The sequence below is a fragment of the Colletotrichum lupini genome, chromosome 5 (assembly GCF_023278565.1).
Source record: "Colletotrichum lupini chromosome 5, complete sequence".
Lineage (NCBI taxonomy): Eukaryota > Fungi > Ascomycota > Sordariomycetes > Glomerellales > Glomerellaceae > Colletotrichum > Colletotrichum lupini.
The window spans coordinates 2,938,209-2,960,369 of NC_064678.1; the positions used below are offsets into that span (position 1 = coordinate 2,938,209).

Here is a 22,161-nt window from a genome sequence, read left to right on the forward strand (position 1 = left end):
TAGCAGCGGCACGGAGTAATTACCTCGGACGAAAGCTGCGATGATACGTCGACCGATATCACTTTCTCTATACCCGAATCTGCGGGATAATCAACCTCTTCGCGTCTGCGTATCTGCAGAATCGTCGAGCAAATCCAAGGAAAGAATCGGACCATCATTATGCACTTCAAATGACTCTATCTCGCTGTGACTGCTTCTAGAGTGCAACAGCCTCGTCGAGCCGATTCATATTTCACTTTGTGGGGGATCCTCACTGGGAGCAAGGATTTGCTGTCTCACAAGGAGCGCAAGCGATTGGGCAGTGAGCGAACCAGCGATGCTCCTCGAGCTGCCACTGGACGTCATCCAGGGATCGACCCCTCGTTGTCGTCGCCATGGATGAGTTACGGCCCCTGTCTACTTAGCTTCGACACAGCCTCGCAGTCAGCAAGCCACCGCGACTGAACCACAAGGGCCTCTTCCCACCACGGTGGGATCAAGAGTCCCGGTCCATTTTTATCTACCGCTCAACGCCGCCGCCCCGTCTCTCCCACCACGTCTTGGCCGGAGTCGCCGTCGGTCTTGTGTGGGGCTTTCTGCTCAACATGTCCACACTTCGACGTGTTCAACTGCCGCCGTGCCGTTCAAACCTCAGAGTGTATCGTCATTTTCTCCCAAGTTTCTCACTTGTTGAAACACAAACAAGCACGATGCATGCGTGGCCCCCGGATGCCTGTCTAGTCGGCTAGAAGTCTCTCCGCTCATTATCCGCTGCAAATGCACTGATCGTGGGAATCTTACGAGTTACCCTAATTCGCGTCTTTTCGAACCGTCATCAGCATCATTCTGCATCAATGCACCAGGAAACCCGCACTTCTCTCCCACCAGAAGCATGTCTCGAACATGGAGCTCCCCGGCGTTGTTTGTGTTGGCGATACCCTATGCCGTATCATCAAGAAGGAATCACGGGGAATTACAACCCTTCCCCTCTATTTCCTACCCTCCACTGGTCCGGTCTTCTATTGCGGCAAGGGATCGTGATCCAGGACTGCACGTCACAGTTGAAGCAGCAGGGCCAGTGGAAGTTGGCGCCGGCTTGTGCTGAACCACAGTAAGGCGTCCCCAGCCACACCCCGTTTCCATATCCGTGCCTCGGCCGGTGCGTTCCCTGCAACGGTTCCCGCGCCGTCCTAACTTGGTCTGTTTAGTGTTTCCTGTCAGGCTGACCCGTGCCACATCCACTACAGAGCAAACGAACGGTTGAACCTCACTGCCGTCAGGACTCAGTGGTCACCAGGCCCACTCCAGTAGAAAAGTCCCCGAGCCGTGCTGTGGCTTTCCTCTGTTCCCGCACCTATGTCTCAGCTCCCGCGTTGGCCTCTTCCAGCGGCCACACGCCCCTGGCGATCGAGAAGATATGCCGAGCTAATTGACAAGTCCTGGCGTACCGGTACAACCAGAATATTTTGATACAGCGGGAGCGTTGGGTGCTACCTACCCCCAAGGGAGTCGATACCGAACTCCTTCTTTGTTGCAACAATGTCTCGAAACAACAAAGTCCTATCAAGTGGCAAATGTGAGGCTCAATGTCGAACGGGATGGTCTCGACCTCGGTAAGGACCCCACGCCTAGGAAACAAGCGCTCGGAGAAGGAACCAGCCATCCCATTCTCCGCTCCAGCAACCTCTAGGCAATCGTTTTCTCGGCGCTCGCAAACCGTCCAAGCTTTGACGGTTTGCCGATCATTGACATCCGCGCGGATCCGTGGGGCCAAAAACACTCGTCACACACGCGATGAGAAAGGCGTGGTGAATCCTACAAGGCATTCTTGTGCGCTTCCCGATTCTCCCCCACAAATGTCGTCAGAAAGAGAGCCGCCTTGCCGCCAGCGAGCCTGGACTCCCTCTCGATGAGTCGTTCAGGCAGGATTCATCCTTCGCACCCGCTGTCGGTGTCCGTACAGGACCGTACAGCAGCTCTTGACGTGTATTCTTTCTTTTCAACCATTTCCGCTGTCTTTGGTCCCGCGAAAGCAAAAGGTACACCCCCCCGCCAAACACCCGCCCTAACAGCCCCGAAATGCAATACCGCAGCCGCACCGCAAGCGCGCATTTGCTCCACAGCCAGGGATTAACCCATAATTCTTTCAGCTACTCCGGGGTCTTGTCTTATGCCCTTGCCCTTGACTCTTTGACGCTGTGCCGCCGCATTTCCTGCCGCAGTACGGATGATTTACTACGTAGGTGGTTCCCAGTGTGTTCATTCCTCTGCGGTCAAGGGGACCACGGGATGTGAAACATGAGATCATGGAGACTTTGGGGCCTTGGAATGGCCTAGGCTCTTTCTCTGTTCGGTTTGTCTTTTGAGACCCACGATCTCGAGCCAATGCTCGGCCTTGCAGAGAAGTGAATTCCATTGAGTCAAGATCGCAGGTGGAATTTCCCGGCTCCCTACCCTCTCCCCCCCACCGCTCCTCGTCCCGTGGAGTACCAAGCATCTAAAACGGCAGAGTCAAGAGTCATGAAGGATCCCGGGTCCTCCCTCATGGTCTGATACACTTCGAATCCAAGTGCTGTCTATCTCACCTCGCAGCCATCAGTGCCAAGGCCCGTTGGGAGACGATGAACGATCCAAGACTTCTTTCTCCATGCCCAGGTACGAAGGGTGGTGGACATTTTGCTGCCTGCAGTATGTATGTCTTTACGATACAGCACACATCCCAACTACCCTCTCAACTTCCGAACCGTTCTTTTCAACCACTCGTCGTCAGGTCCCTCGGAGTCCAACATTGTTACCTAGAAACAGTTCCCCCCAAAGCCAGCATGGCGCAAGCTTTCCGGCCCCCAAATGATCCAGGGTCCGGTAGTTGGGGACTCGAGGGCGTGGGAAAAGAAACGGCGTGGCGTCTGTATTTCCGAGACCCTTCTCCCCAAAGAGGCCAAGGAGGCCTCGACCACCCGTTTGAATCATGGATCCCTTCCATCTGCTCGCGGAAAACAGATACCTAGCAAAAGAGATCCAAATGCGTCGGTAGTTAGAACTACTAGGGCGTACGGAGTACAGTGCACGCCAATTCAAGCCCATCGCCGTCCATGTACCTTACCCTACCTTACCTTACCTTACCCCCATTCCCTCCCTCACCCCCCTTTTTTCATCGCCACCCGGCTCCCCTAGCCAGACGTCGACATCACATCATATCACGAAATACCTAGTTAATCCAGGCCAAACAAGACTCACAGTCGTCGATTGCCTACATTCCACGTCTGCCTACCTTTACGAGGTGCCACCAAGGCAGGACTATCCGTCTTCTTTTCCATGCTACGCCTCTCCGTTCCCATCAAAGTTACCCTATCGTGATGTTTGTCTCTCCTTGTTTTGCAACATCCGTGTTTCCTGTAAATATCTCGAAGCCTACGAGGCATACTCACGCCTGGACTCTTTTCTCCATTCCTTATCCTGATTCAGAATCATCGCAACGGCGTAGATACCAGACAAGACCGTCTGCCTACGTACCCTACTAAGTAACCCTTCCCCCCTCCTCGCATTTGCGTAGCAGTCCTAATGTCACGATACACCAAACACACATCTCCCTGTCAAAGTGAAGCGTCCGTTCGTTCAAAAAGGGCCATTCGTCATTATTAATATACATATATTTGCCTACATCTCTATCTCTCTCGTGGTGATCGTGGTAGGCAACAACACACAAAATACCAGGTCGCGTACAGCCGGACCTAGCCCTGTCCGTCGCGGCCGAGAAACCGGCCACTCCCCCATTCACTACTCCACACCGGCGAGCCTTGGACTCGCGTCTTCTGTGTGTGTCTTTATATATGTGTAGAACCGGAGATACGTTTTGGGGGGGGGGGGGGGGGGGAGAAATAATGCGGTTTGTTTTTATGACAACATGGCTTTCGGCCCGCAACCCCCGACTGCGCACTCGTCATGAAGAAAACTGCCCTTCCATGCCTAAATTTGACTCCTTTCCTCCCGGTTGTGACTTTTTTTCGTGCTGGGTATTGCGTCACTCCATTCAAACGTGGTCATGGCGCAGGAACATGTTCGCTGTTCGTAAGGGATGTAGCGCAGAGAGGGAATAAAAAACAACAACAATCAACTACCCAATGCCTCATAAACCACATCTAACAACCACTTCAATACTTCTATTCGTCTTCTGTATGTGCGGCGACCACAAAGTCATTGAGAGGGTGCTGCTCACAAACCCCTCCGACTCATGGCTGCAGTGGCTCCGGCGGAAGCCAAGTCTTGTTTGGCGCTGACGCTCCTAATTGCCGCGCGTGGGAGACTGCTAGTGCCAATGGTGACGCCTCCCTGGCCTGTGCTGGTTCGTTTGGCTGTAGCAACGTGAACCGTTCCACTGGTGGCTACAGATGGCCTGCGAGATGATGCCGTTGACACGGGCTTGTGAGGGCTCGCACCGCTCACGTCTCGGGATCGAATACCGCTCTTGAGCCCGGAAGCCGGAGGTTCGGGAAGAGGTCGTGGCGCACCAACGGTGTGGCGCTTCACGGGCGACGCCTCACGTGCCGTCGGAACTCGGGGCAGAGGAGCGCTCATCTTCTTGCCGCTGATAAACTCATGGTGGATGGCTTCCTCAGGCTTGAGACGCCTGTCAGGGTCCCATCTCAGACATCTCGCAAGGAAGTCCAGGAATGCCTCGTCATCGCACTTAAGGACCTGTTGCAGTGTCTTTGAACTAGGGCGGCGCCTCCGGCCCTTGGAGGACACGGTCAGGCGCGGCTTGCCCATGGAGTCGAAGAAGAGCTTCTTGCGGGTGCTCTTCTCGATAAGATGCTTCTCTGGTGGACCAAAGACCTCCATGATGCAGGCAAGTTGCTCCTGCTCATTCTCTCCAGGGAAGATTGGGACTCCCGTATAGAGCTCGGCGAGGATACATCCGAGACTCCACATGTCGATGGGCATACCATACGTCATGCCTAGGATGACCTCAGGTGATCGGTAGAATCGAGACTGAATATAGGTGTACACCTTTTCATTCTCGAAACAACTAGAGCCAAAGTCGATGACCTTGATCTCCGAGTGCAGCGGGTGCCGAAGCAGAATGTTTTCGGGCTTGAGATCGCAGTGGATGACCTTGTGCTGCTTCAGCAGATTCAAGGAGCTCAACATCTGTTTCGTCATTCGCCTAATGAGCTTGAGTGAGAATCCGCGGAAAGCGTTTGCTTTGATGAATTCGTAGAGATTCATGTCCAGAAGTTCGGTGGAAATGCATAGATGTCCCCGGAAGTAAAAGCTGTGAGTAAAGTTGACCATGCTGTGGCGGTTTTTGGGGTCCTGTAATCAAAGTTAGCCAAAGCGCTGCATACAGGTCCGGAATCACCTACCCATTCGCGAAGCTTCTGCAGAATGTTGACTTCTACAAGAGCCTGCTGATGGAACCTCTTCTTATTGCGAATAATCTTCACAGCTACGAGCACACCCGTCTTGTGGTCAATGCACCGCACAACTTGACCGAAACTTCCCTTGCCGAGCACGTCGATAATTTCGTACCGGTACGAAAGATGGTCTCCCGGTACAATAGTGTAGTCTCCACGTTCGTCGTCGTAACCAAAGTTGGGGGCATCAGACTGAAGATCGCCCACAACCTTACGAGCGTTCTGCGTGCCGCAGAAGTAGACATCATTATAATCGACGATTTCGCCACGCTCATAAATGTTGAGCATGGCGATCCGAATGGCTTCCTGGGCGCCCACTCGTTCCTTTGGCGTCGCACGTTTCCGTAATGCGTCGAGGGTCCTAGCCGCGATCTCCGTCTCTTTCCTTCTCGAGCCCATTTTCTTCATCTCTTCCTCGGCAACTAGGTCGTCCTTGTCGAGCTCAGCAGTCCATGGGTCATGGTGACGCATGGTCGTTGCTGATGCCTTTGGGCGCAGAATCTTCTGCATGACGGAAGGGTTGTGCGGGTCGTTGATAGTCTTGGGGACGGAGGCCGAAGTCCAGTTCTCACTCTTAGTTCTATCATGGCCCAGGCTCGCTGCTGAGCTCTTTCTCCTCCTTGATTCAAGGTACGAGTTGTTCGCCTTGACCGACGGGCTTGGGCTGTTCTTGGCTGAGCTGAGATTCCCGACCGTTGCAGAAATAGGCAACCGCGGCGGTGGCATCTGCTCCTTACTAATGCTGCGTTCAACAGTCTTTTCCGATGTGCTCGCTTTCGAATCCGTCTTGGAGGTATTACGTTTCCACGACAAGCTCAACTTCCTACGTAAAGAGCTCATTGAGGACGGAGTAGGTGGTTCTTCCGGATCCGAGATTGGCGGCGTGGGAGACTTTGCTTTCACAGGCCGTTGGGCACGGGGGCCAGAAGGTTTCTGCAGTGGCTTTACTTCGAGAGGTTCCGTGATATTCCCAAGGTCGCCTGTCTGTGACCTCTTCAGGAAAGCAGGATCCGCGCCGGGCTTGGGCACGGAGGAGGACAAGAATGGAGACACGCTGGGCTTTCTGGTCGCTTTATAAGGTACCGGTATCGGGACCCCTGCGAAAGACTCAGACGAGCTTGTGCCGTCAGCACCTGATGCACTATCAATTCGGGAGTGGTGCACAGTGCTGCTGCTTCGCAAATTGGGGAAATCAGACTTGTCGTCCTGTCTGTTTCTTGAGAAGAAGGAACTTTTCGACGCGGTCATGGGGGTAGTCGGTGTCTTTGCGATGATGCGTGAGGGAGGGGGGCTCAGGTTTCGGTCGGGGCCATTTTGGCCCAGAGCTGCAATCTTCGCGGTCGTCGATGGGTTCAGCGGGCCGACAGTAATCGGGGGCAGCCGCACGGGTGGAGGGTCCTTCCTCGATGGGGGAGCGTTCCCCTTCTTTTCGGCATCCAAGGGGGCCGCATTCGTCGACTTCCGGGTACTAGCCTTTCGGGCGACCTTAACAGCGGGTTCGGGGAGGGATGGTATGGAGAAGCTGCCAGTTGAATTGCTGTTGATGCTGCTAGCATCCGCTGCGAGGTTGGCTTTGCGCTTATCCAAAAACGATGCCTCCGTGGCTGACTGCTGTGGTGATTCGTACGCTTTCGGAATAGCAGGCACAGGTGGGACGTCCTCCTCGTCATCGGCGGAATGGGGGTTATGATTATGCGGGTTCGACGACTTTGGCGCCGGTAGCCGCGATGTAGTACCTCCTGCGATAGGCGCTCGAGGTTGAATTGAGCCTGTTGATGTTCTCACCGTATTGAAACTGTTGGTTGAGGTGATGGAAAGGCCGGAGCTGTACGATTTTCTGTTGATATCCGGGGTCGTCCGGGAGGACGATGGCGTGGCAGATGTCTTCCGGGGTATCATTGATGGCGACCGAGAGTGCTCTCGATGCTCGAGCGGCGGTGGTGGCGGCGCGTTGGCCGCCTGGTTGAGACTCGGAGTTTGGTGCATGGACATGCGCTTCAATCTTCGCGTGTCCGTAGGACTGATGGTCCTGGCACCAAGTCCGCTTGCGTGTGACGCATGCTGCCCCCCAGGCATCATAGACTGCCTTTTTGATTGGGCCGAACCGTTATTAGTTCCTTTGCTGCTGCCGCCTCGAGGGGATCTCGGAGAAATCGTTGAAAGGCGGGTGGTGTCTGGTGTTGATAAGTTGGCAGTATTTGATCGGGGAAGTGGCTGGTGCATCGATTTGGCCTTTGTCGCTCTACTGTTGGCAAGATTCCGTGGAGTCTCAAAGCCCATGCCGGCACCGGCATCCATCGAGGTCCGAGAGAAATCCGTTCCACTGCCAACGGTGCCCATCAGGCTCGGTCTTCGACGTTGAGCAGTGTTACTGCCAAAGTCCGTTTCGATGACGCCCGAGCCGATGGATTTCCTGGGTGGCTTCGCAATGTTGGTGTTTGATACCGGAGGGTAGTGGCTTTGCCGTCGAGACCTTGCTGCGGCCGTTGACGCGTCTGCGGCGGACGAAGGCCCAGAAGCGATAGATGAGATGCTTGGTTGTCTGCTGGACGTGCTAGGTCTTCTCAAGATTGAACCAGATCTTCCAGGGCGAGTAACGGGAGGTGGGATTCCACCACGCGCAGACGCGCCATTCTGGGAGATGTTTGAGACCCCGCCCATCTTGTCGGCCATGCTCTCCGAGTCGAGAATACCACCTTGGCCGGTCGGGTTCGGAAATTGAGTCAATTTGAAGTCGTGTGAGGCCGACTCGAGACTGCTCTGGAGGTCGTCGAAGCTGACCGAGGGCAGAAAATCGTAGGAAGGTGTCGAGTCTGCTACTTCGTTCGCGGCGCCATTCCGTCCAAAAGAAAAAAGAGGGTGGTTGTTGGCTGAAGATGCACTGAGCATTGGACCGCCGGCGAATGAGCCCTTTGAGGGTGAGTTGGTTTGCGAGTCTGGGATTCCCCTATTACTGCAGCAATCATCGGGTCAGCTCTCTGTAAGGTAGTTATCCACCCAGGGATGCATGGGTCAGGGCATAACAAAGCGGCGTGAACAGCAACGAAGAAGCGAGGGCAAAGTTGAAAGGGGGAAGTGGGAATGGGAATTAGCATACAGTCTGGTCGGGGACTGGTTCGCCGGTCGTGGGCCAGCAGGTATTCTATGCTCCCTTATCATGTGTACGCGGTGCAACGGCCAGCGCGCAGATCATGCGAGCGTTGGACGTGATATGACGAGAAGGCGAGGGCGGCAGAATGTTTCGAGGGGGAGAATGTCGAAGCAAGTCGGGCTTGTCGACACAACGGCGCTGAAGGTCGGGTTCGCGATGCGATGCGGGCGAGCTCAGTCCTGTCAGGGAGCTGAGGGCATTGAAGAAGCTACCTCATTCCGGGACAATACTGGACAGGCACAGGACGACAAAGGGCGGATGATGGAAGGGTTGGCGGTGTTGGTTGGGGTGACAGAAGGGACAGGAATTTGAAGATGCGAGGATTGGCGTTGGTCGAAAGGAGGCGGGCACGGGAGGCGTAAACCACCAAACTCGGCCTACGGTAAGGTAGGAGTGAGGTTGGAGAGGGCCGGTGCAGAGATGAGAGGAGGAGGACGACGACGAGTACTGCGAATGGGCCGGACTCTCTCTTTCTGGCGGGCTGCGTGTGTCTACTGGTTGTTTTTGTTCGAGAAAGAAGGACCCGCCGCTTAAGTTGTCAGTGTGGTGGACAGTGGACTGGTGGTAGGCGGGCGAGCAGGTCACGACCAGGGTAGGTGGTGGAGCGTGCAGTGTGGATGGGGGATGGAGCCAGGAACGAGCACTAGAGAAGAGAGCACTGGAGCCTCTAGAGATTTTTGTCTTCTTTTTTGGCTCTTCCTCGTTGTTTCTTGAACCCCCCGTCAAAGTGGTACGAAGATGCGAACGAGAAGCGGTACATCAGTGTGGAGGAAAGACGGGCAGAGAAGTGGATTGTCATTTGAGATAGACGGTAGCAGAAGAGTGAGAAAGAGAGAGCAAGTAAGGTACTTCCTGGTTACCTGAGGTTAGCCCGAACGGGGGGAACTCTGGAGTAGGTACCTAGGTCTGGAGTGCGAGGTCACTCAGAGAGTCCCGTCCCTTTAGTTTATTGTTAGAGTATCAGTACCTTAGCTTATGGCGCAAAGGCACAAGATGCCCAAGGCGAGGTTGGGCACATACATACAAACAAACATGGAATACTATTCGTAGGTACAGAGTAGTAGTAGTAGTAGTAGTAGTAATCATCGACCACCAGACACGTTCCGTCACCCAGTCCCGTCAGGTTGTCAGTTAGGTACGCAACTTCCGGCCATTCTCTGAGGGGAGGATCTGTCATGCACCTCGCGACTGACCTGAGGGGGCTTGGTAACATCTACGGCAGGCCGATGCGGCAGTAGTGCAGGAAACGGGACCAATGTTGGTAGACTAAGCGAGCACCAATGTTCAGTTAATTGAGGGGAGTCGAGAGAGTTTATCCGTGAGGTAAGGTAAGGTACCATGTGCGGTTCAGGAACATACACCACTTTGCATGCGCTACTCCGTGCAGCTGCAGCACATTTCCGCAGGACCGTTCTAGCGGCCAACTACGGCAGACTACAAGAAGCACTCTGCCAAAACCGTTCTTTCCAATAGACCTACAGCTACCGTAAATTTTAGGCATTAATAGCGCGACTTTCTCGTACGTATAAATGAATATTATAATAAATCCCGTATATTATTATAAGGAATTACTTACGACTATAGGTAGTAGTAGTTACGTAAGGGCGGTTATACTACCTAGCGAAAGTGGGGTAGCTAGGGGGTATATCCTCCCTACTAATTTCTACTACTAATTAATTTCCCTTTTTCTTAACTAACCTAATATTCTTTAAATAAAATAAGTAATCCGCTTACGCCCCTATAGTTACTTATTAACGATTATATTTTACTTTATTATACTTTATACCCTTTTCTACTTTATTTTTATTACTATTACCTAATTATATACGTAATTATAAGTATAATATTTGCGATTTACTAATTAGAAATATTAATTAAGTATAATTAGGCAATTTTATACGTAATTACTAATATAATTTTTATTAATTAGTAATTATACTTCTTCTTAAGCTAATATACGCGTAATTATAAGTATAATTACGCATATATACCTATTTATAATTTAATTCTTTTTATTTACTTTTTTCTTTAGTATTAACTATTTACGTATATATATTAATAATTTCGTATAAAATACTCCCTTTCTTAATAATTATATACGCCGTATAATACTTATAATAAGCGCTTAATATAGCATTCTAGCCCGTATTAAGGGTATATAGCTCCTAACGGTCCCCGTATACTAACTTACGTAGTACCCTAACGACCTTACGTCCTATAAAATAACCTCTTACCTCCTTACTAATACGTATACCTCTATATAATAACTTCCTTATTATACGGATTTTTATATTATTTATAGGCTCTTTATCTTCCTTTTTAAAGACTTTTTACTAGATCTATAACCTTAGTATTATATAGGTTAATATATACTACCCTATACTATTTAATATTATTATATTAACTTATATAATCTAGCCCTAGCGTTAGATTAAGCTTAACCCCAAGATCACTAAGAATAGCTATTATATACCCCCGGACATCGCCGTAACTTATACTTAAGTTACTAATACTATTTAAACGACTATATATAGTAACGCTAAGATTAGTACCGAGTCGTGCGCCTATTATAAAGTTAGTAAAAGTATTTTTACTAATTACGATATTTTTATAAGTAAGGGCTACTTTAATTATAATTATATATTTACTATATACGAGTATACGCTCGTTACGCCTCCTATTATTACTTATATATTACCCTATACTACCTTATATTTATTTATAGTTTATTAATAGTTCGTACTAGCTTATAATACGCTTATTAAAGTCGTTAAGTATAGTCGTAACTATAAGGGCTATAATAAAGTCCGTATCGGCGCTCTACTTAAGTCTCTAAGTACTATCCCCGCTATATACCTCTATATAATAATAGAAGCCCTTAAATAAGTAGCTAAGTAAGCTAAAAATAATAAAGAGGGTATATATAATAATATATAAAATTATAAAGAGCGTTACTAACTTATATAAACTCTAAGTAAGGAGTAATTAATTCGATATTTTTATATAGTATAATATAGGAGTTTATATAAGTATATATTAAAATATAGTATAATTAGGCTTAATACCTAGATAGTAAAGCCCTTACGGAGTCGTAGGGTACTTATTAATTATAAACTAAAATATACGCGCTTAGTTTAGCTTATAAAAAGCCATAACTAACCGTATAAAGGCTCCCCCTAAAGTTTAATATTTCTAATAAAATTATAAAACTTTTATTTATTATATATTATCGTTATATACTTTTCTATCCTTTTTAGCGTTATAGATCCCTATAAGCGTCTATATTTTTATATATATATTTATAAAACCTAGTAAGTAAAAGGATACCCCTATATATCGCTATAATTATATATAAATATTTACCCCTTATTTAAAATTTCTTTTTTAGTTTCTTATTTTATATATTACTACTTTTTTAAAATAGTACGACTGCGTATTAATCTTTTACCATATTAAACGATAATTATTATAAAATTAGAGAATAATTAGACTTATAATATAATTATTATATATATTTTTATAGTTTTTAATACTAGAATTATAAAGCGAACTTTCGAATATTAACTTACGAAATAGGACTTATAACGAGAAGAGCGTACGGTCTTTTCTAAGGATCTATTAATTTATATCTAAAAATTATTCTTTTAATAATACTTAAATAATAAAAATATTCTTTTTTAACTCTAGTCTAAAGGATTTATAATTACGGCTATAGGATTATTAATACTTCGTTAATAAAATTAGCTTTAATAACGATAAATACTAAAATAGCTCGCAATTATATAATAATAATTAAAAAAGTTCTTTTTTAGTATACTAGAGGTTACTTACTATACTAAAAAATATAGTAAAGAGTATTTTTATATATAAGTTTACTAATAAGCTTATATTATTAGCTAAGATAAACTATACTTTATATATTATAAAACCTTTTTATAATAAGTTTAAAATCGGTTAAGTAAGATAAAGTACTATTATAAAAGGTTTATAACTCCTAGACTAAATTATATTTAGTTTTTAAATACGTATAATAAGCTTTTACTATTTAGATTTAAGATCTATACTAGTATTAATACTTATTCGTAGTTTATTATATAGTTCTATATAGGGGTTTTTACTTATACGTCCTAGAATATATTTATATAATATCTTACCGTTATTTAATAATAGGGATTTATGCTATTACGAGTTTATTTAAACTAAGAGAAAGAAACCGTTTTTATATTTAGTATTTATTATTACTTTTTATAATACTATTTAATAATAAAAAGTCTAATTATATTCCATAATTACTAAATCTTTAGTAAAAGTATTCTAGCACGTATAGCTTTAACGAGGTAATGCGGGATATTCTTATAAAGAATATAAAAAGTGAATATTCATATAGAAGCAAGAATATATGAATATAGGGGAAATAAGCGTATATAAAAGAGGTTTTTGTAGTAAAGAGAGTAATATAGTTGAATTACTATATGAGAAGTTGCTTGCTTAACGAAAGGTCTAGGTAGGCAAATACACGCCTATATATAGGCATAAAAACCTCCTACTAGAATATTCCATTGCTTATTAATTATGATATAATTAATAAGCGTATACGTAAGTGAATGCGTAATCGTAGTACGTAATTCCGCCTCGAGTAAATTCCAGATTATTCAGTTACCTTCCAGTACTTTCCATTGCTCACGTAAGCTTATATAAGCAGTATTGCTTACATAATCAATACCTATAATAATCTACAGAAATCGTAGATTAATATGGTATATAGTTTGCTTACGTAATATTGATAATAAGGCGAATAATAAGGTAACTTTGTTTACCTTCGTAACACTTATCGAATTCGTTATTAAAAAGGTCGCCCTTACGTTATTTCTAATTAGCTATAGTAACTATATTATTAACTTACGTTACGAACTATATAAGACTTTATATAGCTAGTTAACTAAAACTAAGTTTAATAACTATTAAACGCTATTTAGAATAGTAATAATCTAAACGCATATCTTCCTTAAGCTACCTTATAAATTTATACTTTAATTATTAAGGGCTCCCTAACTATATTAGCTAAAAGTACGAAGTTTAGCGAGGTTAATTATCCTTATTTTAAAGCGTATTAATATCTTCGTATTTATCTAAAGTAATATATACGTAATAAGCTTTAACTAAAAGTTACTTTACTTAGTAAACTATAGGGTAGTATTATATAAGTTAAGTAAAGATTAAAAGACTTTAGAATTAATCTTAGAGTATTAAATAGCTTTGTAATTACGAACGATACTAAGGACGAAGAGGAATTATAAATATAATTATAGTTTACTCTAAACTATTTACTAACGAGAATGCTCGTTTCTATCTTTATAGTATACTAGGTTATTTACTATCGTAAACTTTATTTTTTTATCGAACTATTATAATCTCGTCTTTTTTATCGTTTTTATCTTTTTAAACTTTTTTCTTAGCCTTTACCTCTTTCTTAACGATTTTCTTTTCTTACTTAATTAATAATTCCTCTTTAATTTTTATCGTTAGTTTAATACTAATACTTATTAAAAGCCGTGTTTTTAGAATATTTCTATACGTCGTTTTACTTAAAGTTTTAGTTATAATTAGCTTTATACGACCTTTTCCTTTCTTTACTAACTAAGGTTTAATAATTAATAACTTAATTTTAATTTAAAAAATAATAAAAAGTTAATAATGTTTTTTTTTAAGATCGTAGCTTTAAAAAAGAATATTTTTAAACTTATAGCTTTATATACTACTTTATAGTATTTTAAAATATTATAAGGATTTTTTATATTAATTAGAAATACTATTTACTTTATTAAAAGAATTTACTAATTTATTATAAAATATAAAATAATAGATCGTATTATATTTTAATATAAAATAAACGTCGAGAAGTAATTAAACTAAACTTTCTTAATAAACTTCTTAATAATTTAGATATTAGTATAAGTCGTTACTTAGAAACCGTTAAGTTCGTTCTTAAAAAAGGATGCGTTATATAATATAATAAAGATATTAATTATTAGTAATTACTTTAGCTCCTTTTTCGTTTACTAAATACTTCGTTCCCGCTCTTTTAAGCCCGTAAAAAGAGATTTTATTAATATTAAAGCTTATACGCTTATACGTTCTTATTATATAAAAAAGGCAGAGCTTATATAAGTATTATTATTAATTAGTCGTTTTAAAATAGCTTTATAAAGAGGTATCGTAAGGTTAATTAGTTTAATAACGTCTTATATAAAAACTAGAAGTTATTATAAATTTATATTATAATATCTATAAGCGAGCTATTAGTTTAATAACTTAAGTAAAAAGTAATTTTTGCTCGTAAGAAGGTAAAAAGTAGTAGTTGTTTTTATAATAAAGTTATAAAAAGAAGAAAAACTTTTATATTAAGGTACGATATTACGCAATTTTATATACTACCGTACGGTCTAATATATTACGAAATTAAAGTACTTTTTAAGCCGTAAATCTCTATAACCCCTATTTATAGATTATTATACTAGTCTAGACCCTATCCTAGGTAGTGGGGTGACCGTAAAATACGATTTCTGCTTTGACATATGAAAAAAGTGTTTTGGCGGAGTGCCTCTTGCAGTCTGCCGTAGCTAACCTTGGGCAAATGACGGGGGGGAAACATCCATCCGAATCGAAATGGGGGGGAGAAAAACAAAAATGCGGCGGCGGGTGGTGATGGAGTCCCTGGACCATGAATGCGAGCGAGGAAGAAAAAAAAAGGGTGGTGGTCGGTGCAGTGCCCGCCGGCCCCTCACTCACATTTTGGCAAGAGCGAAAGAAAGGGAGGTCGGGGGACCGCTGCAACAGGGATCACCTGCTGATTGCACGAATTGCGCCAGTTGCTCATTAGACGCGTGTATCGATTAGTACCTTGCCTAAGACTTCGCCATCAAGAGGTACAGATGCTTCGTATCTTGAAATTAGGCAGGAAAGAGAGCACTGTTGGAGAAGTGTCTCTCTCCTTCTGTTGATGCTATCACCACTCAAGATTTTATTCCAAGAGGCAAGAGCAAGATACTCAAGGTACTCCATAGGATCTGCCTTACGTCGCAGGTACCCATGGCAGCGGGGCAGTTCGTACCTCACACCGCATTCTCAGGGAAGGAACTCTCAAAAAACCACCAGGTCGGTGTGATCAAATGATGGAACCCGTCAAGTCTAATAGCGTGCTTTGGGCCCCCTCCTATTCCCCAATTCCCCTCTTCCTTGGGCCCCTTGGACAATTGGCCGCTAAATAACCTCGATAAAGACAAAATGAGGCAAATCTCATGAACCAAGCGGATACCTTCCTGTGTACGGACTACGGAGTGCAGATACCTCGAATCCATCGCATTTCATTCTCTGCAGTCTCCAGATCATACGGTATACCTTGCGGATGCCAGTACCGAATACTCTATCGAGCAATTTAGCAACTCGGCACCATTTCCGTCCACCTACCGACCGACCCAAGTTTGTGGCTTGCCCTAAGTCTGAATACCCCGTACGGATACGCATTTCTTCCCGCTATCTCTACCAAGGTTCCAGAGAAACTTGGACCCTGGCCGTTGAAGCGCCATCTGCGGCAGCGGGTTCTCTCATTTACCCAAGATTCTGCTGTCCACCATTACGAGCAGCCAAATATCCAGACACTGATACAAATACCTACCATCCGTGCTTGCTTTGCATCTACGGAGTAGACTGAAGACAGATATACCAGTCTACTCGACCTCTCCAATAGGTACGAGGCGTCGGCTGCTAACATCATCTAGCATCCAATGTCGACGCCTCGCACGTATGGATAGCTTGGCTAGCATGGCTAGGTTGACATCAACTCTATTCGTGCTCTTTCCGTACAACCGAACAAGCACGACTCGCCCAGGTCCCAGCGACCCAGATCAAGTTTCGGGTTGTTGCAACCATCGCACGCGTGTAAGCTTCGCGGGCGTCGTCCCTCAGTCAGCGACTTTCGCGTTGCTGCATCCCATCTTCTCGTCGCTCTCTGTCTTTACTCCGTCCGTAATTCGTTCCAAACTTTGCCGCGACTCGTCCCAAATTGAGGGGCATCCAACCGTCGAAAAGAGCTTCCCGCGTTTGTCAAGCTCGCTGCTATTTCGACGCGTCTCTCGTTCCCGTTTGGGGCTAATTGGGACACTGCCGCGCCCGCCATCACGGTCCAGCAGCAGTTCGGAGCTGCAAAGATGCGTCCCCGCGTCACCGCGGGCCGTTTGTTGTCCTCGTCGCCGCATCAACCAAGAGGAAGACCCTGGGGGGAAAAGTGACATGGGGGGTGACGGTGAGGGTCAAGTGCCTCAACGCCCAAAAGCAAGATGCCCATCTGTCCAGTGGAATTTGGGGGTTCTGTGGCAAAACGGCCTGCTAGCCAGGATTCCGAATGCTTGGGGGTCCCGCCATATGCAATCTGCAACCTGCAATCCTCCTCTCCGCCGCCCGTCCTTGGAGGAACACCGGTCGGTATTCAACCACAGCCAACCAAGCCGTTTCCCGACCAGACGCCCGTCACGTAATTTGTCCGTTGTGGTCCTGTGCCGAGGATCGCAGGAAGTTCATCCCTCGTCTCCTAGGACGACCATCGACGAGCCCAATGCCAACGTCGACGGGAGTCAGCAGGGCTTCTCGCAATTATCAAATGCCTTCCCTTCAACCTGGATATCTTTCGGTATGGAGTAGCCAACGTGGACTCATAGCATTGGGCGGGTCACTATCACTAGCTAACAATGGCAAACCCCAGCCTATAATGATTGGCTCTGCATTCGGCCCCGAGCGGTGGCTTGTCTTACGGGATGGATTGATGATTTGCTTTTGCAACCAACGGTACGAATACCTGCCACTTGTCATTCGCAACAATTGGCCGACCCAACAGTCCAATGGAGGACGCTGGCAACCCATACATTCGCCGTGCGTCTGTGGATCTTGAACGCAAAGTTCGAAAATTGCTTCATGCAACTTCAGTCGGTCGGGCTCTTCGTAGACTCTTCTCGCTTGCAGATCCAAGCTGTCAGAGCAACTTCGGTTGCGGCCGACTATTGGGTACCAGAGGAATTTCAGGACAATCATATGAAGGGACATGATACATCAACACAAAACCGCATCGCCTTGGTTCCTGATGCAGACCATCATTTCGTGGGATATTGTTTTGCCCAGGCCAACGACCAATCACCGAACATGATCTCCGGGCCTCTGCGTTTGTTTTCTTAATAAGGTGCTGCTATAGTCCTTAACCACACCGCCTGCCTCATCGTCTCGCAGAACAGGGGCCCAGCAGATCTCTGTTTCGAACTCCCTCCGTCTGTAATGCGAGCCATCAAATTTGGGATCTACAGGGCACTGACATTCACAAACCAATTCGTCTTTGGTGATTCCGTCAGCAACAAGTCATCTCATGTGGACTTTGAGAGGTTTGGTGACTAGAGCGAGCAGAACCAATCGGCGATCCAAACCCAACCCATAAGTGAATCGCCTCACCTGAGCTATAGAATAAGGTTCGATCGAGTCGGCCAACCGTCGACGGAGCATTATCAAGCCTCGAAGCAGCCCGCTAGGCCGATGTCCATTATCGAAGCCTGAAAGTGGCTTTTCAAGACTACAGTTGAAGCTCTCGGGAAGAACCCCTGAGTCTTGACAAGCTCTCCAGCTCTTATTACGACTCACTACCCGATCATTGATCTACCCTAGGTGCTGCCTCTAAGTCAAAGGAAACACTAACCCTCTGGCTCCATTTCAGCCCCGAGCCCGGGCTGCGTCGAGTCCCCAGCTTCTGCGCCCAACGCCCGACAGTTAAGGATCAATCATCCCGCCCCTCGTGTACACAGATAGCGTGTACAGAAGTACGGTTATTACGGGCAGACGAGCAGAGTACGGTACGCTGGTCACCGCGCCGCCGATAGTCTTAGAGCTCAAGCCTGCCACAGGGCAGGTCAACCTTGCCCTGGATAACTTGGACTGGCATGCGATGGCAGAAACAAGACAGGGTCCGAGCTGATCAAGGGATGCATGCCTCCTTTTCTCTCTGGTGTACACTCTGGCATCTGGGTTGCCAATTGCCTTCTCTGCCCCATTCCGTCCGTCCCGTTTTCCGTTCTTCGGGCTTCCGAGCGGCGTCCACAACTCAACCTTTCTTCCTCTCCTTTGTTACAGCTGCAAATACACTCATGGGCTGATGATTCTAGAAGCACTGACCAACGCAGACGGCCAAAGTCATGGTCTAATCTCCCATATTCCCGTTTCATGGAGGCTCCTTCTTGGCCGGCAATCCATCGCCTTCAGTCCCAAGTTACTGATTCAAATATTTCATCCAACGTCAGGGGATCTTATTGAGTTGACCAAATGGTAGATCAGTTGACACTGAGAACAGCCAAAGTTTCGCACGAGGAGGCTTGCACCACTGGCAACCTCTATCGACGGGAGAGTTACTTCCTGGCTTCAAGAGCTGAAACAGCCGGCCAGAATAACTCGAACTTAGACTCATCCATCGCCATCGTGTGCCTAGGTACTCTGTGACTATTTGCTTTCTGTTGTGTAGACAGACGGCACGGAGACAAATGTCTCTCTATGAATGGGCCGATCCAACATTCCACTTTCCTCAGACAACTTCCTCACCGTCTTTCCAGATCTCGTGGATATTCCGACTTCTTATTGATCAGCCATAGCTAACCAATATCCGTTTCTGTGGCTCTTGGGTCTCCCCTTTCCATGGGCAATCAGCCAGACGGGTTTGGAGGAACGGGTGCGGGAGGCGTGGCCGTACAGGCAGAGACGCACACCAACAACTAAGCTCGTTGCCGCTGGATCGTAGACAATGTGGTCAAGCTCCAGTGGGTTTACTGTTCCTGCAAGACGAGGCCATTTCCAATGTGCGTTCTGATACGGGTAAGTGGTAGGGAAGGGATGGGGGCCATGGATGACATTTGCTGTGTGGCAGAAGCTTACTGGAGCATGTGATGGCTGCCACGGGCTCTGTGGATTGCGGTCTGCGGCCTGCTGGCATCGGACCCAGTTCCCCATGCTGCGGCCCAAATCACATGCAGCGGAGGCTTGCAGCTTGAGGGGAGCTTCCGCCGGTCCAGCCGGGCAGCTCCAATGACATTCCCCATGCACCAATCCACATCGTAACCTCAACGTCTCACACAGCTTCACAGCTTCCGGACATTTTGGACAAACTTAGCTCAAGCGCATCTGAGCTATCTACGCAGAAGACAAACACAGATCGCGTTACCATCCGTCTCATCATCCCCTTGCTTTTGCAGCGAACTGCACGCGCACCCACACTGCCAGGCGGCTGTCCGCTAAACGATGACGTGACCTCCCTTCAACGACCATCAACCCACCATCAAACGAAACAACCGCCGGCGCATCCTCTGCTACAACTACCACCACACACCCTGCGCAGAAGGTACGAATCATGGACGAGTATACGGCCGACCTCTTCATATCTCGCGACGATGCCTCGGATCATCAGCCCCATGCGCAGCCACCTCCGACTGTGGTGGTTGACGAGTGGCCTCACGATTCCGACGTCAGCGAGGGCACCCCGTCCAAGAAGTCTCCCTCCGGCCTGCGCTCGCGCATCGCGAATAACCTCAGCAAGAAGACGAGCATTCAAGATCGTCTAGTCGAGAGGTGAAGCCTACTTTCTCATAGCCACAACTCTATCTTCTTGAGAAAGAAACTGACGCTAACTGAACCGCTTCACCCAGGCTCCTCCAACAGGTCATCCCCGAGAGCTCTGATGGCCTCACAAGCGGCGGCGACGATCCCCTCGCCCCGGGCTTCTCCCCGGACAAGACGAGCACCTTTTCCGAGCGGCCCAACTTCAACATCACCACAATGTCCAACAATTTCCGCCGCTTCAACGCCCGCATCGGCGTCGTCTTCAAGTTCCAGGCCCGCGTCGTCCGCCTCCTCAGCTGGCGCCGCCCAACACACACCCTATCCCTCCTCGCCGTCTATACATTTGTCTGTCTGGACCCGTACCTCTTAACCGTCGTGCCCCTCGCCGGCTTCCTCCTCGCCGTCTTCATCCCTTCCTTCCTCGCCCGCCACCCGGCTCCGCCCTCCGGCACCCTATCCTCGGAGCAATCAGTCGGCTACTCCCCAAAAGGTCCGCCCCTTGCCCCCGCCCGGACTGTGAAGCCCGTCAAGGAGCTTAGCAAGGACTTCTTCCGCAACATGCGCGACCTTCAAAACTCAATGGACGACTTCTGCGTCGCCCACGACGGCGTTGTCGCCACCGTCCTCCCCATCACGAACTTCTCCAACGAGGCCCTCTCTTCGGCCCTCTTCCTCGCCCTCACCCTCACCACGGTCCTCATGACCACCTTCGCCTCCCTCCTCCCCTGGCGCCTCATCGCCCTCCTCGCAGGCTGGGCCGCCATCCTCTCGGGCCACCCGGCCATCGCCCCTCTGCTGACGCACACCCACGACACCCACGTCGCGCCCCACGAGGCCCAAGCCCGCTCCAGCGTGGACGCCTGGATCGCGGGCGACATCATCCTCGACTCGGCGCCCGAGACGCGCGAGGTCGAGATTTTCGAGCTCCAGCGCGCGTCCCACGATGAGTGGGAGCCCTGGCTCTTCTCACCCTCCCCCTACGACCCGCTCTCCCAGCCCCGCATCGCCGGCGATCGGCCCCGTGGCACGCGCTTCTTCGAGGACGTGTTACCGCCCGACGGGTGGGTTTGGTCCGAGAAGAAGTGGGCGCTGGACCTGTGGAGCAGGGAGTGGGTGGAGGAGCGCATCATTACGGGCGTCGAGGTCGAGACGGAGGGGGAGAGGTGGGTTTACGACATGTTTGACGAGAATAGTGCTGCTGGCGGCGGCTTCGGGGGCCCGGTGGACTCGTCGCCGACAACGACGGGGAAGGGGAAGGCGAGAGTTCCTAGCGCGCCGCTCTCGGGGTGGGAGGAAGGGGAGGACGGGACGGGAAAGAGGGGGGAATGGAGGCGGCGGAGGTGGGTTAGGCTCGTCAAGAGGCGGGCTACGACGAGTACTGCTTGAGGGGGTTAGACGAACGGATTGTATAGTATGGTGATGATAATGACGTGATATTTAATGGGCAGTCGCTTCCAACGTGACCCTCTGATATAAATGTGGACATGAGGTCCTCTCTAGATTTGAGACTGTACACTAGATCAGATGTGTCCCGCTCGTAGCTCGAGTGTTCTTGATGGAGTACCGGTCAACCCATCACAGCAGTTGTCGAGACGTTTTTTTGCAGTTCAAAAGTCGTTATCCTAGTGAAGTTACTCTACGAGTGTCTCTCGCCGTCCCGGGTCATCACCTGCGACGGACATGTTCATGTGTGGATAGTTGTTGAATCTTCTCTCCCGTCGGTTGCTTCTCTCCCATCTGCCGTCTCTCAGACCGAGTCTAAATGCAGCCCTATCCGGCATGCCAGCCGGTTAAAAAAAAAAAGGTGTCACCAAACCCCAACCAACACCATAAGAAAAGCTAGAAGAAACGTCCCCGTCGTTCCATCTTTCGGATTAGGTATTCCCTCCGTCCAACTGCCTGACCTCGTCCCATCCATCCAAGTGTCCCTGAGATGAAATTGCCCATCCCTTTGTTTTTTGGGAAGCAGTCTCCCGCCTC

The 22,161-nt window shown here is 47.8% G+C and overlaps 5 protein-coding genes across 5 annotated transcripts; 3 read left to right on the forward strand and 2 right to left on the reverse strand.

Annotated features, from left to right (window-relative positions):
* Positions 1 to 40: 40 nt before the first annotated feature.
* On the forward strand, positions 41 to 3,949 carry CLUP02_10292 (uncharacterized protein; the record flags this gene model as incomplete). Its single annotated transcript, XM_049289268.1, has 19 exons — positions 41 to 123; positions 201 to 340; positions 424 to 719; positions 868 to 1,016; positions 1,092 to 1,155; positions 1,227 to 1,351; positions 1,417 to 1,555; positions 1,670 to 1,743; positions 1,783 to 1,965; positions 2,052 to 2,177; positions 2,258 to 2,332; positions 2,412 to 2,526; positions 2,579 to 2,671; positions 2,779 to 3,005; positions 3,219 to 3,332; positions 3,390 to 3,488; positions 3,579 to 3,588; positions 3,672 to 3,793; positions 3,928 to 3,949. The coding sequence occupies 19 exons, from the start codon at positions 41 to 43 to the stop codon at positions 3,947 to 3,949; spliced, it is 2,256 nt and encodes a 751-aa protein (XP_049146413.1).
* A 242-nt stretch (positions 3,950 to 4,191) lies between these two features.
* On the reverse strand, positions 4,192 to 8,552 carry CLUP02_10293 (uncharacterized protein; the record flags this gene model as incomplete). The annotated part of the gene is made up of 3 exons (XM_049289269.1): positions 4,192 to 5,292; positions 5,343 to 8,346; positions 8,491 to 8,552. The coding sequence occupies 3 exons, from the start codon at positions 8,550 to 8,552 to the stop codon at positions 4,192 to 4,194; spliced, it is 4,167 nt and encodes a 1,388-aa protein (XP_049146414.1).
* An 8,328-nt stretch (positions 8,553 to 16,880) lies between these two features.
* Positions 16,881 to 17,769, forward strand: CLUP02_10294 (uncharacterized protein; the record flags this gene model as incomplete). Its single annotated transcript, XM_049289270.1, has 3 exons — positions 16,881 to 17,074; positions 17,136 to 17,230; positions 17,303 to 17,769. The coding sequence occupies 3 exons, from the start codon at positions 16,881 to 16,883 to the stop codon at positions 17,767 to 17,769; spliced, it is 756 nt and encodes a 251-aa protein (XP_049146415.1).
* Positions 17,770 to 18,488: 719 nt separating this feature from the next.
* CLUP02_10295 (uncharacterized protein) lies at positions 18,489 to 18,800 on the reverse strand (the record flags this gene model as incomplete). The annotated part of the gene is made up of 1 exon (XM_049289271.1): positions 18,489 to 18,800. The coding sequence occupies one exon, from the start codon at positions 18,798 to 18,800 to the stop codon at positions 18,489 to 18,491; it is 312 nt and encodes a 103-aa protein (XP_049146416.1).
* Positions 18,801 to 19,972: 1,172 nt separating this feature from the next.
* On the forward strand, positions 19,973 to 21,567 carry CLUP02_10296 (integral peroxisomal membrane peroxin; the record flags this gene model as incomplete). Its single annotated transcript, XM_049289272.1, has 2 exons — positions 19,973 to 20,190; positions 20,268 to 21,567. 2 exons carry the CDS (start codon positions 19,973 to 19,975, stop codon positions 21,565 to 21,567), a joined length of 1,518 nt encoding a protein of 505 aa, XP_049146417.1.
* Between the last annotated feature and the right edge of the window lie 594 nt (positions 21,568 to 22,161).